Source organism: Lepidochelys kempii, chromosome 24 (genome assembly GCF_965140265.1).
Source record: "Lepidochelys kempii isolate rLepKem1 chromosome 24, rLepKem1.hap2, whole genome shotgun sequence".
Classification (NCBI taxonomy): Eukaryota; Metazoa; Chordata; order Testudines; family Cheloniidae; genus Lepidochelys; species Lepidochelys kempii.
In genome coordinates, this window is record NC_133279.1 from 14,555,724 (window position 1) to 14,571,276 (window position 15,553).

The 15,553-nt window shown below is 46.7% G+C and overlaps 1 protein-coding gene across 1 annotated transcript; it reads right to left on the reverse strand.

Annotated features, from left to right (window-relative positions):
- Positions 1-1,016: 1,016 nt before the first annotated feature.
- On the reverse strand, positions 1,017-14,800 carry LOC140902943 (trypsin-3-like). The gene is made up of 7 exons (XM_073323526.1): positions 14,773-14,800; positions 14,014-14,103; positions 6,828-7,002; positions 3,467-3,720; positions 2,175-2,311; positions 1,636-1,761; positions 1,017-1,160 (listed from the first exon to the last, which is right to left on the reverse strand). Exons 1-7 carry the CDS (start codon positions 14,798-14,800, stop codon positions 1,017-1,019), a joined length of 954 nt encoding a protein of 317 aa, XP_073179627.1.
- Positions 14,801-15,553: the final 753 nt, after the last annotated feature.

A 15,553-nucleotide genomic window follows, 5' to 3' on the forward strand; every position in this document is an offset into this window, starting at 1 on the left:
AAAATGGTTGGAAAATGTCCAGTGGAAGAGTTTTCCTTCAGAAAACGACATTTTGTTGAAATGGAAACGTTTCACAGGGAATGTGTTGATTTCAATAACATTTTGTTTGGAAAGAAATTGAGATGATCAGATTTCAGAGTAGCAGGCATGTTAGTCTGTATCCGCAAAAAAGAACAGGAGGACTTGTGGCACCTTAGAGACGGACCAATTTATTAGAGCATAAGCTTTCATGGGCTACAGCTCACTTCATCGGATGCATAGAATGGAACATATAGTAAGAAGATATATATATACATACAGATATATATGTACTCTTTATTATATATTGCACATTACTGTATACATTGTACATTTATATATATTACTGTACAGGGTTGTAGACACAAAACCATGTACAGTATACTGTACTTTATGGGCAATTTAAGGGATTTGCAAGGGTAATTTTGACTTTACATGATTTTCGCCTTACACGCTGACTTTAGAACCTAACCCCAGTGTAATATGCGACTCCACTGTATCTCTTACCCAAAGAGTTCAAAATTGGCAAGTATGGACCCATGCAAAATTGTGAGATTGGCTTAAAAAAATCACAAGATGTGAAAAACAAAACAAAACCACTAGGGTTTGTTTATTCACTGTTTTTGGAGCCTCTAAGGGTCAGTTCCCCAGTTTTCCTTCCCCAAAGCCTAGGTCTAGAAAGTGACTTTTTTCAGTAAAAGCTCAGATTCTCACAGAGTCACGTGGCTCAGGAACTCGAGGCTTTAAGAAACAAACTCACCCTCATGAGACGTCTCATAAATTCATGGGAGATTTGGGTCGCTGAGTCTCACCACTGCCAGGTCTTGCAGTTTTCCCCTGAGTCTCGTGGGGATGTAAATGGCGTCTGTCTCAGAACACAGAATGTCCGCCAGACATAGAGGATGGGGGACTCCACCCAGAGAAGCAGTGACTGTCAGAAAGATTTGGGGGCTGTGGTGGATAATCAGCCGAACATGAACTCCCAGGGTTTGTCTACGCTACAGGCGGGCCTTTGCTCTAGCTATGTTTCTGTAGCACTTCACGATGAAGCTTGAACTCCACGGGACGTCAGACTTGGTGACGTCAGAGCAGTTATACCCACGTACGCCACCCACACCAATGCAAGAGACCAGATCAAAGACCTGGGCGCGATTTAGTGCAGTTAAAAACCCGGCTCATAATTTTTAATCCAATCTCACGATTTTGAAAGACAACCTCTCGATTTTTGACGCACTCCTGTGAACTTCAGGCTGATTCATGACTTTTCAGCCAATCTCGTGATCTGTTAACGCAGTCTCAGTCATTTAATGCTGATCTCGTGATTTTTAAAGCAATCTCACAATCTTCAGGCTGATTCATGATTTTTAAACCAGTCCCACATTTTTAACCCAGTCTCAGGATTTGGTTAGGCCTGGCTCATAACCATTGGCTGCTTTGGGCTGGTCCCACCACAGTGCCCCCATCCTAGTCTGACCCAGATCAGCACTCCCTGGGTGCCGCGGCAAGATGAGGAGAGGCGTGGCTGGGGCGTGTGTTTGGTGGATTATTGTGGCAGGCGGGACGTGCTGTGAGCTCTCAGTCCAATATGGGGCACCTCCTCCCTATGGTGTTCCTCACCCACTGGACTGCTTTGCAGACATTGGCGTAGACCCCGGGCCGTCCCGGCTGGGCACAGACAGCGGACCCCCAGGAGACCACGCCTTGCAGCTGCCCGTTGCAGACCAGTGGGCCTCCTGAATCCCCCTGCGGAGACAACATGGCACAATGAGCAAAATGCAGCCATGCCCCCAGCGCCCACACACACACACAGAGCAGGGCCCATCCCCTCCAGCAGGGGGCGGCAGGCACACACACAGACACAGGAAGGGTTTAAGAGCAGAAATGGGTTCAGGTGGTCTGAGCTTCTTACACCTGCGCTGGGGATCAGACAGGCCCAGGAACTGGATGAAGCCCAGCCCTTAGGGCTCGGTGTGGCCGGAGGGCAGATCGGCTGCTCTTTCATGGGGCACGAAGGCTGGCTGGGGCCAGGGCCTGAGTGACGATGGCCCCTCAGGAGCAGGCTGAGAAAGGTTTGCACGTCGTAGGAGATAAAGAGTATTGAGCTGTGTGAGCTCCGACACCCAGCACCGACCCCGCTCTCCGGGATGCCCCCTTACCTGGCACGAGTCTACGCCGCCCTGTTCCACACCAGCACAGAGCATGTTCTCCGTGATTTTGGCCCCATAGCCTTCCTGGCACCTGGCCTGGCTGACGCTAGAGACATCTGCACACCGCATGACGTCTGGGAACAAATCTGGGCAACGACAGAAAAACAGCAGTTCATGGGTAGGGTACACAGTGCAAGCGAAGAAAACTTAGGGTAAGATCCTCAACTGATGTAAACTGGCATAGACCCATTGACTCCAACGGAGCGACGGCCGATTGACCCCAGCTGGAATCTGGCCCGATTGACTCCAACGGAGCGACGGCCGATTGACCCCAGCTGGGATCTGGCCCGATTGACTCCAACGGAGCGACGGCCGATTGACCCCAGCTGGGATCTGGCCCGATTGACTCCAACGGAGCGACGGCCGATTGACCCCAGCTGGAATCTGGCCCGATTGACTCCAACGGAGCGACGGCCGATTGACCCCAGCTGGGATCTGGCCCGATTGACTCCAACGGAGCGACGGCCGATTGACCCCAGCTGGGATCTGGCCCGATTGACTCCAACGGAGCGACGGCCGATTGACCCCAGCTGGGATCTGGCCCAATTGACTCCACGGAGCGATGGCCGATTGATCCCCGCTGGGATCTGGCCACATTCCTTTTCCAAAAAGGGAAATTTTTGATGAACAGAAAAGCCAGAAAAAAATCCTCATCTCAGGTCAAACAAATCCTTCTATTTAAATCCAGTATTTCAAGTTATACTATATTTCATTGTGATCTGAAGCACGTCTGTAATGTTTTTAAATTGTTTTGAAAACAAAAGGAAACATCTGAAGGAAACATTTTGAATAGAAAGAAACCCAAGCCATTGTGTCCCCGTGTGTTTTCAAATGCAAAGTTTTGACTATTTTCAAAATATTTTTTTCTGAAAAGAATCATAGAATATCAGGGTTAGAAGGGACCTCAGGAGGTCATCCAGTCCAACCCCCTGCTCAAAGCAGGACCAATCCACAATTTATGCCCCAGATCCCAAATGGCCCCCTCAAGGATTGAACTCACAACCCTGGGTTTAGCAGGCCAATGCTCAAACCACTGAGCTATCCCTCCCCCCTGTGTGGGACAGTTTGGTGGTGTCGAAGCTGCATTTCTCACTACAAATCATTTCTGTTGAAAAATTTCTCCCAGGAGAAGCCAAGAACCCTTGACAGCCCATTAACGAGGTCTTCTTAAAGAGCTTCCACCCCCTCACCAAGCTGAGCCCAACCTCAACCCCTCCCCTCTACACCCCAGCATGCCATACTTTGGGGGGACCTGATGGTGCCCCATCCTGACACGACACATCGTGTTCCAGGAGAGGCACAACGGGTAGCCAGGTTGATCGTGTTCACGTAGCGGTTGAGTTGAGCTGGTGCATCCAACTCCAGAAGCATGAAGTCGTTGTCATGTCGGCGGAAGTTATACTCTGGATGCACGAAGAAGTTGCGGATTCTTCGTATCTGTTCTGTGCCTTCGTTCACTCGTAGATTATAATCCCCCAGATGCACCTGCAGGGAGCTGCATGGAGAGAGGACAGAGGAAGAGATCAGTGGGCGGCAATTCAAAGGTCACATCGGGCAAGCAACTAGAATTGGGCCAATAATGGATTTTTCGATGTTGGGGTAGTCTCCGAGATCTCATCAACTTTGTTCACCGAGAACTCGGTTTCACTCCAGTCTCGTCCAATCTCGTGTTTTTCTTGGCATACACTTAGACTTCACAGAGTTGGTCAGAGTCCTGTGTCAAGGGCGGGGAGGGGAGTACAGGGCATACCACAGATCCAAAGAATACAAGTATTGGTTACTTTATATACAAGTTTAACCCTATTCTGATGCATGCATCCTCCATTTTACATATCATGCACTTTATGGTTGGTCCGGTTATTTCCAGGCCCAGTTCCTGTACATCTCATGCTTTGTTCTCATGCCACATGTACACAGCACATTTTGTTAGTTTTCTCCATCTGAATAGTGAGCTTCCACACATTCTTCGCCACTGTTGCTGACACTACTATTTCTTGCACCTGGTTTTGCACGCTGAAATGAACAATTTGGTAAACTCGTTCTGAATTTGTGGGACATTTTGATGTTATCAAAGCTGCAGTTTTCACCAAAGATCGTGAATTCCTTGTCCTTGGCTTTTGAGTGGGGCTGACCAGTTGTTCCAATAATGTTGAGATCATCCCAATATAAAAGGTTTGTGTAACTTTACCTCCCTCCCTGAACAAAAGTGTCCTGGTTTTTCACACTTGCTATCTGCTCATCCTACCTTTGGGACCCTCTTAACATGGTTATTTTTACTCTTGCCTTGTCCTGGTGTTACTGTGGCGTGCTCATACCAAGTTAAACCAATGTGCGGGAGCACTGAGAACTGCAAAGAGTAAATCTGGGTCAAAGAGTTTCGAATTTTCCAGTGAATCAAAAAGTCGTGGGAGAAAATTTCATTTCAATCATCATGAGACATTTCTGAAAATAAACTAACAGGGCAGTTTGAAAGAAAAAGTCTCAAATTGAAAATGGAAACGTTTTGAAAATGTCGACATGCGATATTGCAATTTTTAACGTATTATTTATATGTTTTAATTAGTTTTCCAAATACAACTGTAAGCAGAGTCAGGTTGAGCTCTACCCTGACATCTGGTGGGGAGTTGTGGAAAAGGACTTCAGGGGCTGATCTCGTTGGCATGAGCACACCCACCCCGCCTAGCATGATGGGACTGCTTGCCCATATGGTCACTTTGGCTGCTGTGGGATCCCCAGTCTCTTTGTTATTGGGGCAGGAGTAATAAAGGGTTGTTATCCTGGTTATGTGAATCAAGGACAGTAGAAGGATCACCTTGTGGGTGATAAGACATTGTCTTAGACTCTCAAACTCTCAAAGTCCCACACATGAGGAGGAAATATTTCTCAGTTTATGGATTTTCTCAGTTTATGGATTCCTGGCCCGAATGCTACTTAGTCGAGGGCAAGTCCCTCCGTCATAAAATGCCAGGTACAGTTCTACTGTCCTTGATTCACATAACCAGAATAACAACGCTTTATTACTCCTGCCCCAATAACAAAGAGACTGGGGATCCCACAGCAGCCAAAGTGACCATTTGGGCAAGCAGTCCCATCATGCTAGGCGGGGTGGGTGTGCTCATGCCAACGAGATCAGCTCCTGAAGTCCTTTTCCACAACTCCCCTCCAGATGTCAGGGTAGGGCTCAACCTGACTCTGCTTACACAGCAAAGATACCAGCTTCATCCTAACACACAAAGAGAGTTAGGAGAAAAGGAGGGGAGGGGAAGGACAGATCTATCTGCAGGATTTGCAGTAATTACAGAGCTCTAAAAAAGCAGCCTGAATCGCTTTCAATTTTTCGGCCACTCTCCTTCTGCAGAACACCAGGGATTCATTCCAGGGATTAAATTCTCACTGAGTATTTTCCGGAGCCCCCCCACCCCTCTCCATTCAGGGCTCCAGTCTTCAGCTGCAGGGTGGGGTGTGTGACACTTTGCACCCCATAGTCACCATAGTGATATGATTATGATATGGGTATGACATAATTATGATGCATCTTGTACCACATATGTCATGTGCAGTGTCCATGGAAAATGTATGCTTTGCTAAATATGATTATCCTGTTTGTAGGCATGTATCATTTTTGTATCTGGAGTTATGAATATTGACTATGTATCTGTATTTCAAATGTGTTTGCTCCTGGGGTAACACCCTCAAGGCAGTTTGCTTCTAGTCTGGCCAGCACATTGTGAAGGGACTATTCAAGTTGAGTGGCCCATCAAAGAATGCGTAACTCACAATGGACCATGGAAGTAGCCTGTCCACACTTGATGGTCCTTCCTGAAGATGTTCTAGCTAGGATATGGCTAATGGCCCCTGCTATGACTCAGGGAAGCATCGGTGTGACCCCTGCCTGTGGGTGTTGGTGTGAGGGCAAGCTTGGCAGCTTGCGGCTTGTCACAACATCACAGTGTGAGAGGGAACCCAGACTGGTAAAACAGAGGGCTCAGCAGTACCCCAGTTCCAGTTTGCACCCCGGGGAGGGGGGAGCATCACAGGGAGACTTGGGGCTTTAGCCCTGCAGGGTGTGCCAGGGTTCAGGGCTTCAGCTCTCCGGGGTGCGCCAGGGCTCAGGGCTTCAGCCACAGGGCGCCGCAGACCCCGTGAAACCAGCAGCGGGCTGCAGAGCCCCCCCGTTGAGAACCAAGAGCATCAGGTTGGAGTCAAGGGAAAATATTTCCCGGAGCTCCGCTCCATTCCATCAGCTCCTAGAGCACCTGCCCACGAGCCGCTGGTGGGATGCTACAAGGCCTAACGCTGGCGAGTGTGGAGGTGGGTTTCCCTCTGCACACGCCGCTGGGGAGACCGATGCTGGCGTGCTGCGTCCATGCTGGGGTGGGCACATCTGAACAAGGATGCTGGAAAACCGCAGAGGGTGCAGAGAGGAGCCACAAACACGATTTGCGGGCTGGAAAAAGAAGGGAGGACTACGGGGCTGGGGATTCGGGGGTGCAGAGGGAGACCTGGGTACAGAAGGGGGACACCAAGGAGGAAGATAAGGACTGGGGCCATGCGTTATTCCCATGCATCACCCTCTCTCCCTCCACCCCTGCATTGACTTACGTGCTCCGTAAGCGGCAGTGCGCAGCAGTCAGCACCCACTTCGGGGCTATCAGGCTACCGCCGCAGTAGATGCGGCCATTCCTCAGGAGAGCCACCTGGTAGGGACGGGAGCCAGTGATGCAGTCTCTCCCTCCGATGACCCGGTGTCCCTGGGGGTCTGGGGCTGCAATGGAGAGTGGCAAACGTCAGCTGAAAGCAGGGCAGGGGGTGGGGTGGGCAGCAGCCATGTCCCTACGGATTGGCCCATGGCAGGATGACCATGAGCCGCCACTCGCTCACTCGCCCAAGGCGATCCGAGGGCCCAAGCGCCCTCCCCCCAAGATTTCTGCTTGGCCTGCCAGGAGGGAGGGAGAGAGGCTCCGTTCTTCCTTGATGCGCCTGCCCCCTGGCATGCTCGGCCCCCATCCCGGGTGGGGAGCGGAAGGGGCGGGACCAGCTGCTTCTCATGCCAGCCACTCTGGGTCGCTGCCTGAGCGAAAGCCCAGCTGAGGAGGTGGCAGCTTCGGCTGCCAGGGATAGGGGCCAAGTGTGCCCCCAATATTTCCCATGAAACAAATTCTAGTGCGGGGGGGGAACCCATTTGAGGTTGATCAGAACCTTTTGGTTTTGACAAGATCGCAGTGTCATAGATATATGGGACTGGAAGAGATCTCCAGAGGTCGTCAAGTCCAATCCCCTGCACTGTGGCAGGACCCCCACAAAAAACCTAGACCATCCCCGACAGGTGTTTGTCCAACCTGGTCTTAAAAACTTCCAGTGATGGGGGTTCCTTGGAAGCTGATTCCAGAGCTTAACTATCCTGAGAGTTAGGAAGTTTTTCCTAATATCTACCCTAGATCTGTCTTGCTGCAGATTAAGCCCATTGCTTCTTGTCCTTCCTTCAGCAGATATGGAGATCAATTGATCACCGGCCTCTTGATAACAGCCTTGAACATGTGTGAAGATTGTTCTTAGGTCCGACCTCAGTCTTCCTTTCTCAAGACTAAACATGCCCAGTTATTTTAACCTTTTCTCGCGGGTCAGGTTTCCTAAACCTCTGATCATTGTTGTTGCTCTCCTCCAGACTCTTTCAATTTGTCCACGTCTTTACTAAAGTGTGGTTGCCCAGAAGTGGACACATTTCTCCAACTGAGGCCTCACCAGTGCCAAGTAGAGCGGAACAATTACCTCCCATGTCTTTCATATGGCACTCCCCTGTTCATATACTCCAGAATGACATTGGGCTTTTTCATAGCTGCATCACACTGCTGACTCGTATTCCATTAGTGCTCCACTGTCACCCCCCGATCCTTTTCAGCAGTGCTGTCACCTAGCCAGTTATTCCCCATTTTGCGCATTTGATTTTTCCTTCTGAAAACTACTTTGTAGTTGTCTTTACTGAATTTCATACGAATTTCAGACCAATTCTCCAATATGTCAAGGTCATTTTGAAATCTAATCCTGTCCTCCAAAGTGCTTGCAACCCCTCTCAGCTTGGTGTCACCCATAAATTTATCAGCATACTCTCCACTCATTATCCAAATCATTAATTAAAATATTGAATAGTACCAGACCCAGGACTGAGCCCTGTGGGACATGACTAGATACACCACCCCCACAGTTTGACAGTGAACCATTGATAACTACTCTTTGAGTATGGTCTTTCAACCAGTTGCGCACCCACCTTCTAGTAATTTCATCTAGACCACATTGTTCTAGCTTGCTTATGGGGATGTCATGGGGGTCTGTGTCAAAAGCCTTTCTAAAATAAAGATATAGTTCATCCACTACTTTCTCCCATCTAATAGGCCAGTAACCCTTTTAAAGAAGGAAATTAGGTTGATTTGGCACAATTCATTCTTGACAAATCCATGCTGGCTATTCCATATAGCCCTATTGTCTTCCAGGGGCTTACAAATGGATTGTTTTTTTGGGGTTCAATAATTTGTTGCAGTATCTTTTCAGGTATCAAAGTTAGGCTACCTGGTCTGGAATTTTCTGGGTCATCTTTGTTCCCCTTTTTAAAGAGAGGAATTATGTTTGCCCTTCTCCAGTCTCCTGGGACCTCACCTGTCCTCCAGGAGTGCTCAAAGATAATTGCTAATGGTTCTGAGAGTGCTTCAGCTAATTTCTTAAGTATCCAAGGGTGAATTTCATCAGGCCCTGCTGTCTTGAATACATCTAACTTAGCTAAATATTCTTTAACCTGTTCTTTCCTTGTTTTGGCTTGAGTTTATTCCCCCTGGTTGATAATATTAATTGTGTTGAGTATCTGGTCTCCATTAACCTTTTTAGTGAAGACTGAAGCAAAATAGGCATTAAACAGCTCAGTTTTCTTGATGTCATGAGTTACTAGCTCTCCTTCCCTGCTGAGTAGAGGACCTCCACTTTCCTTCCTCTTTCTCTTGCTCCCCATGTATTTAAAGAACCTCTTCCTATTGCTTTTTATATCCCTTGCTAACTCATTTTGTGCCTTAAATATGCTGATTTTGTCCCTACATACTTGTGCTATTCTTTTGTTCTCCTCCTTAACAATTTGTCAATATTTCCAATTTTTTGTAGAACTCCTTTCTGATTTTCAGGTCATTACATTGCTCCTCATGGAGCCTGACTGGTCCCTTACTATGCTTCCTATCTTTCCTGCTCACTGGGATAGTTTTGCAATTGTGCCTTTAATATTATCTCCTTGAGAAACAGCCTAGTCTCCTGAACTCCTTCGTCCCTTAGATTTTCTTCTCATGGGATCTTACGTACCAGTTCACTGAGCTTCTTAAAGTCTACTTTTTTGAAGTCCATTCTCCTTAGTCTGCTGCCCTCACTCCTTCCTTTCTTTCGTGTCATGAAATTTTTCTTTTCGTGATGACTTCTCCCCAAACTGCCTTCCATCTCAAGAGTTGCTACCGATTTCTCCCTGTTGGTAAGGAACCAGTCTAACATGCTCAGAACGTCTGTGGATTGGGAATCTTTAACATATACTCACCATTGACTTAGATTTGCTCGTTCCTTTGGCAATTTCCCATGCCTATGTGTCCTTCATGAATGAAATTTAAGATCCTGTTTTTTTCCCCTGAGGATAAATGGAAGCTTAACATGCTTCCCTTTGAGGAGAACATTATCCATCACTGCAGGCTTATATGTGTCATAAACATACAGCTAAGGGTATCATAAAATCCCTCCTTACCTGTAAAGGGTTAAGAAGCTCAGGTAACCTGGTTGGCACCTGACCAAAAGGACCAATAAGGGGAGAAGATACTTTCAAATCTGTGGGGGAAGGTTTTTGCTTTGTTCTCTTTGTTGGTTCTCTCCGAGTCAGTGAGGAATCAGGACAGGGAAAATACATCTCCCAAAGCCCTACTTGAACTAAACATCTGGATTACGAAAATTGTAAGTAAAGCAAGGAAATGCATTAGTTTATCTTTTGTTTAGCTTGTGAATTTTCCCTGTGCTAGATGGAGGTTTATCCTGGTTTTTTTAACTTTTAAATTTTGCCTAGAGGGAAATCCTCTGTGTTTTTAATCTGATTGTTCTGTAAAATTACCTTCCGTCCTGATTTTACAGAGGTGCTTCTTTTACTTTTTTTTTTTCTTTATAATAAAGTTCTGTTTTTTAAGAATCTGTTTGTGTTTTTTAAAAAAGAACAGGAATACTTGTGGCACCTTAGAGACTAACCAATTTATTAGAGTATAAGCTTTCATGAGCTACAGCTCACTTCATCGGATGCATAAAGTGGAAAGTACAGTGAGGAGATTTTATACATACACACAGACCATGAAAAAATATACATTGTAAGGAGAGTGATCACTTAAGATGAGCTATTACCAGCAGGAGAGTGGGGTGGGGGGAGAGAAAACCTTTTGAAGTGATAATCAAGATGGGCCATTTCCAGCACATTTCCAGGAGTGAACAAGAACACCTGAGGAACAGTGGGGGGGGGAGGGAGGAATAAACAAGGGGAAATAGTTTAAGAATGTAAGAGAATAAATGGACACAAATCAGATGTCAAGAATTATAACATTCATAAACCAGTCGGAGAACACTTCAATCTCTCTGGACACTCGATTTCTGATCTCAAAGTGACTATCCTTCAACAAAAAACTTCGAAAACAGACTCCAACGAGAGATTGCTGAATTGGAATTAATTTGCAAATTGGATACAATTAACTTAGGCTTGAATAGAGACTGGGAGTGGTTGAGTCATTATACTAAGTGAAACTATTTCCCCTTGTTTATTCCTTCCCCCCTTCCACCCCCCGCACTGTTCCTCAGACGTTCTTGATAACTCCTGGAAATGTGCTGTAAATGGCCCACCTTGATTATCACTTCAAAAGGTTTTCTCTCCCCCCACCCGACCCTCCTGCTGGTAATAGCTCATCTTAAGTGATCACTCTCCTTACAATGTATATTTTTCATGGTCTGTGTGTATGTATAAAACCTCCTCGCTGTACTTTCCACTTTATGCATCCGATGAAGTGAGCTGTAGCTCATGAAAGCTTATGCTCAAATAAATTGGTTAGTCTCTAAGGTGCCACAAGTCCTCCTTTTCTTTTTGCGAATACAGACTAACACGGCTGCTACTCTGAAACCTTTGGGTTTTTAGTGTCCTACAAACCCAAGGGTCTCGTTTGTGCTCACCTTGTTTATTTTTCAAGCCTCCCCAGGCAAAGGGGTATGGCTTGGGGGGATATTTTGTGGGAATAGGAACTCCAAGTGGTCCTTTCCCTGATTCTTTGTCTAAATCACTGGTGGTGACAGCATACCTCAGTCCAAGGACAAATAGATATTTGTGCCTTGGGGAAGTTTTTAACCTAAGCTGGTAGAAATAAGCTTAGGGGATCTTTCATGTGGGTCCCCACATCTGTACCCTAGAGTTCAGAATGGGGACGGAACCCTGACAATATGGCATAATGTTTAGGCATGAAATGTGTTTTCCATCCAGAATGTAGAGTATTCATCATGGACTCCAGTATCTCTGCAGTTGCACTTGATCACATATCCCACATGTGAGGTGACACACCATTTGAGTAGGTTGATGTGGAAGTCAACCTTGGAGTTGGCTTCTGGAGCCTGGCCTTGACGGGTCTCATTTAGATCTTGGAAAAAACATCATCCCACAATTATTTGACTTCCTGATACAAATTCAACAGTGGAATCATAATTCTGAAACGTGATTTGAGCTGGGATTTGAGATGGCACTCAGCTTTGAAATAGGTTATTTCGATCATGAATGATCCATAGACACAGCTGGGAGAAGCTTCAAGACCAAGTAAGATTTCCCAGACTTTCTTTCTCAAGTGGTATGCATTTGGAGACTGCGTCTGTGAAGACTCTGGATGCTAATGATACATATCTCCAGCTGCAGTCTTTGCCCTAGCCCATTTTGCAAATATTGCAAAAAAAAAAAAAAAAGGCAGAATATTGTAGCTGAGCTGCATAGTCCAATAGTCTTTTCAGTTCTTTAGATTCACCATTCATGGTCCACTTCCATTGCACATCCAACAGCAGCACTATTATCCTATGCGTTGTGTTCTCACAGATGTCATCAAGCGATTTTCCCCACAAAAATTGGCATATCTAGTGCATGCCACACTAGCCCAGAGTCCCTACCTAATAGCTACACCAGAGGATAGAAGCTCAGGAGTACAGCTGGTTGGAAAATTTCCAATGGAACAGTTTTTTCCTACAGAAAATGCCATTTTGTCAAAATGGAGACATTTCACAGGCAACATGTCTATTTCAACGAGATCTTCTTTGGAAAGAAATGGACATGATCAGAATGGAACGTTTCAATTTTCATTTTGAAATGACAATTTGTTTAGCTATTTTACAACCTTATTTAATTTATTTTAATTCCTTACAAATTAAAAATTGGAACTAAACACCTCAAGTGTATCAAAATTAAACATTTTAATTGATCAGAAGTATTTTTTTGAAAATTTCATCTGAAAATGTCAAAATTTGTTGGTGTAGTTCTGATTTGGAATGAAAATAAATTTCAAAATCACAGAATGTCTCACAGAAGATTCTAGTTCCTGCCCAACTGCACTCACAAATCTATAGGTGCATGGAACCGGATATTTTCATTAGAGAGGAAAGGCTCGTGGTTTTACACATTGGGTCCTGGATCTTATCCCTGCAGACGAGCTAGCCAGGGCATCATCAGCAGGGATGGATAGAAACTGTTTTAATGGACAATCAGGGTTTCAACAAAACAAAGTTTTTCAATTCCTGTGGAAATTTTTTATTTTTTTTATTTGGAAATACTGTTGGCATGCTTCTGCAGTGCTGCAGTTTGGTGCCCCATTTTCCTCTATAAGCCATGCAACACAGAAGGACTACATCTCCCATGATGCGTCACAGCCAGAGACTCCCATAATACCATCACCTTCCCTCTCCATGAGTGGTGTATCATGGGAGATGTAGTCTGACCAAAGAGGTTGCCAGTAAAGAAGGATGGGAGCCTCAAGCACCCATACTACAACTCCCATGAAGCATTGCGGCAGCGTTTCCAGATCAGAATGTTTCAGGTTTCAATTACTTTTTTTTTTTAAGTCAAATTATTTAGGGTGGGAGGAGCAGAAATAATTATTTGTTTTTTTGATTGGATAGTCGCAGGCCAGCTGGTGTTCTCTGCTGATGATGTGTACAATTTGCTTGAGCTGAATATTTGGGTAGGCAAAATTTACATATCAAACCAGCTTGCTCAGGCAGGGATGATAATCTATTGTAGGTGGCATTGGTTACCTAACACTTTACATGATCAAACCCTGTTTTCAGTGGCTGAAACTGTTCTATCAAACTTTAACTCTTCAAGCTGAGATTTTCCACGCATGCTCTCTGAACGTCCTCTGGAAAGATCCAGTTTCAGCCATTTCCAAGAATGAGGTTCAGGAATGATAGGTCATTTCTGCAATGTTCAAACAATTCTCCAACCACTTTTTGAAGTGCTCTCGTGCCTTGATAGCAGGGACTTGAAATTTTGCAAAGGAATAGCCCTGGGGTCAGGGTGGTGCCTTTTGCTGTTCTCGTGAAAATTCTCCCAGGCTTGGTGTACGCATGCTCAGGAGAGCAGGAGGTTGGTCAGTGACTGGCATTTCTAGGCTTTACCTCAATACAAATGATTAAAACTGTCAAAAAAGGGCCTGCAGTGAAACTGCAGAACCTTCTCACCCAACCCAACTTTGGCTTCTTGCGTGATTCTTTTTCCTACCTGTGGCTGCCCCGACTACCAGCATTGCGATGACCAGCAGCTCCATGGCAGTTGTGGCAATGGATACGGTCGTCGGAGTCACTGGCTTTGCTGCAGGGAAAGAGATAGAAAGGAAATCGTTGGCCATGGGCATCTAGAGGACGACGGATGCCTCGCAGGGAAGGTGCACGCTTAGGATTCAGTAAAGCCAGGCTTGAGTCCCTGTTCTTCCACAGGCTCCCATGAGCAAGTGGTTTCTCTGCACCTCGGCTGCCCTGCCTGTACCAGGAGATGATAGCACTGCCCGACATGGGGAGGGGAAATGCACTGTGATCATCTGTTGGCAATGGGGGCCCAGTCTCCCCCAACTCAGCTGCATCTTCCACTTTCACCCGGTCCCAGTCGCCCCCAGGGACAAGTTCCATGGAAAGATCTGATCTGTTGGGGGAACTAAATCTCAAGCCAGATGACAAAGATTTCCATGAGCTGGACTGAGCTCACCCCTCTCCTACTAGTTCCCCTTCTAACATGTCACCCCAATAACAGAGGAGGGAAAACTCCCCATAACCAGCTTAATAACAGAGAAATTAATAGATCTAAGGTGCTATCTGGCCCCCATTACAGTAGTATCCAAGCACTTCCCAATCTTTACCCTATTTATCCCCACAATTTGTTGGTGAGCAGGGCAGAGCTACAATCCCCATTGTACAGATGGGGAAACTAAGCGATTAGGCCAAGGTCCTACAGGGAGGCGGAGGCAGCGGCAGACCAGAGATGTACCAGCTGAGCAGCCGAAGTACCAAGCCATCTGTCTTCGTTGAGTGCCCCTTGCCATTCCCTATAATCCCCCCAATAATACAGCAGTGCTCCTTGGCACCCCATTATCATCCCCAATAACAAAACAATACCCACATGTTACCCTATTGTCCCCTGAAAGCTGAGAGATGCCCCATAATCCTCCCAATAATGGAGTGATGCCCTGGCAGCCCATAATCACCCCAATAACAGTGAAATGCTCCAAGGCACCACCCTACATCAGTTTCCAAACCACAGCTATCTCCTTTCCACCCTGCCACCATAACCCATCCAGCCACCCCCCAGCCAGGCATCCCGACAACAGGAGCTGGACTGGCCCTGCTTCACCTGGAGCTCCTGGTGTGGGGCCCTCGGGAGCGGAAGAGGCTCCGGCGGTTGTGTCTTGGACAGAGCTCAGGATCCTCAGGGATGGGCCACTTTTTATGGCAGGGAAATGGGCTGTCCCTGTGAGTCAACGTGATTGCCGTATTTGGGGAACTGCCCTATGTGTTGACAGCCAGGTGGCTCCCTCCGCCCTCATGCTCCTGCCTTCAGTAGGTTGGATCCCAGGGAGTCCCAGGAACAAGCCAGCCTTTGTTCCCGCCTCTGTCCTCTGCAGGGGAAACCGGCAGGATTTAACCCTTGGAACGGCTCCTTCTCCATTGCCGAAAGCGACTCCCTGAACCTTCTGCTCTGTCTCCTTGCATGAGGACAAGGGGGAAAAAAGGAGGTGGAGAATCGGAGAGGGGGGGCAGAGATGAGCCAC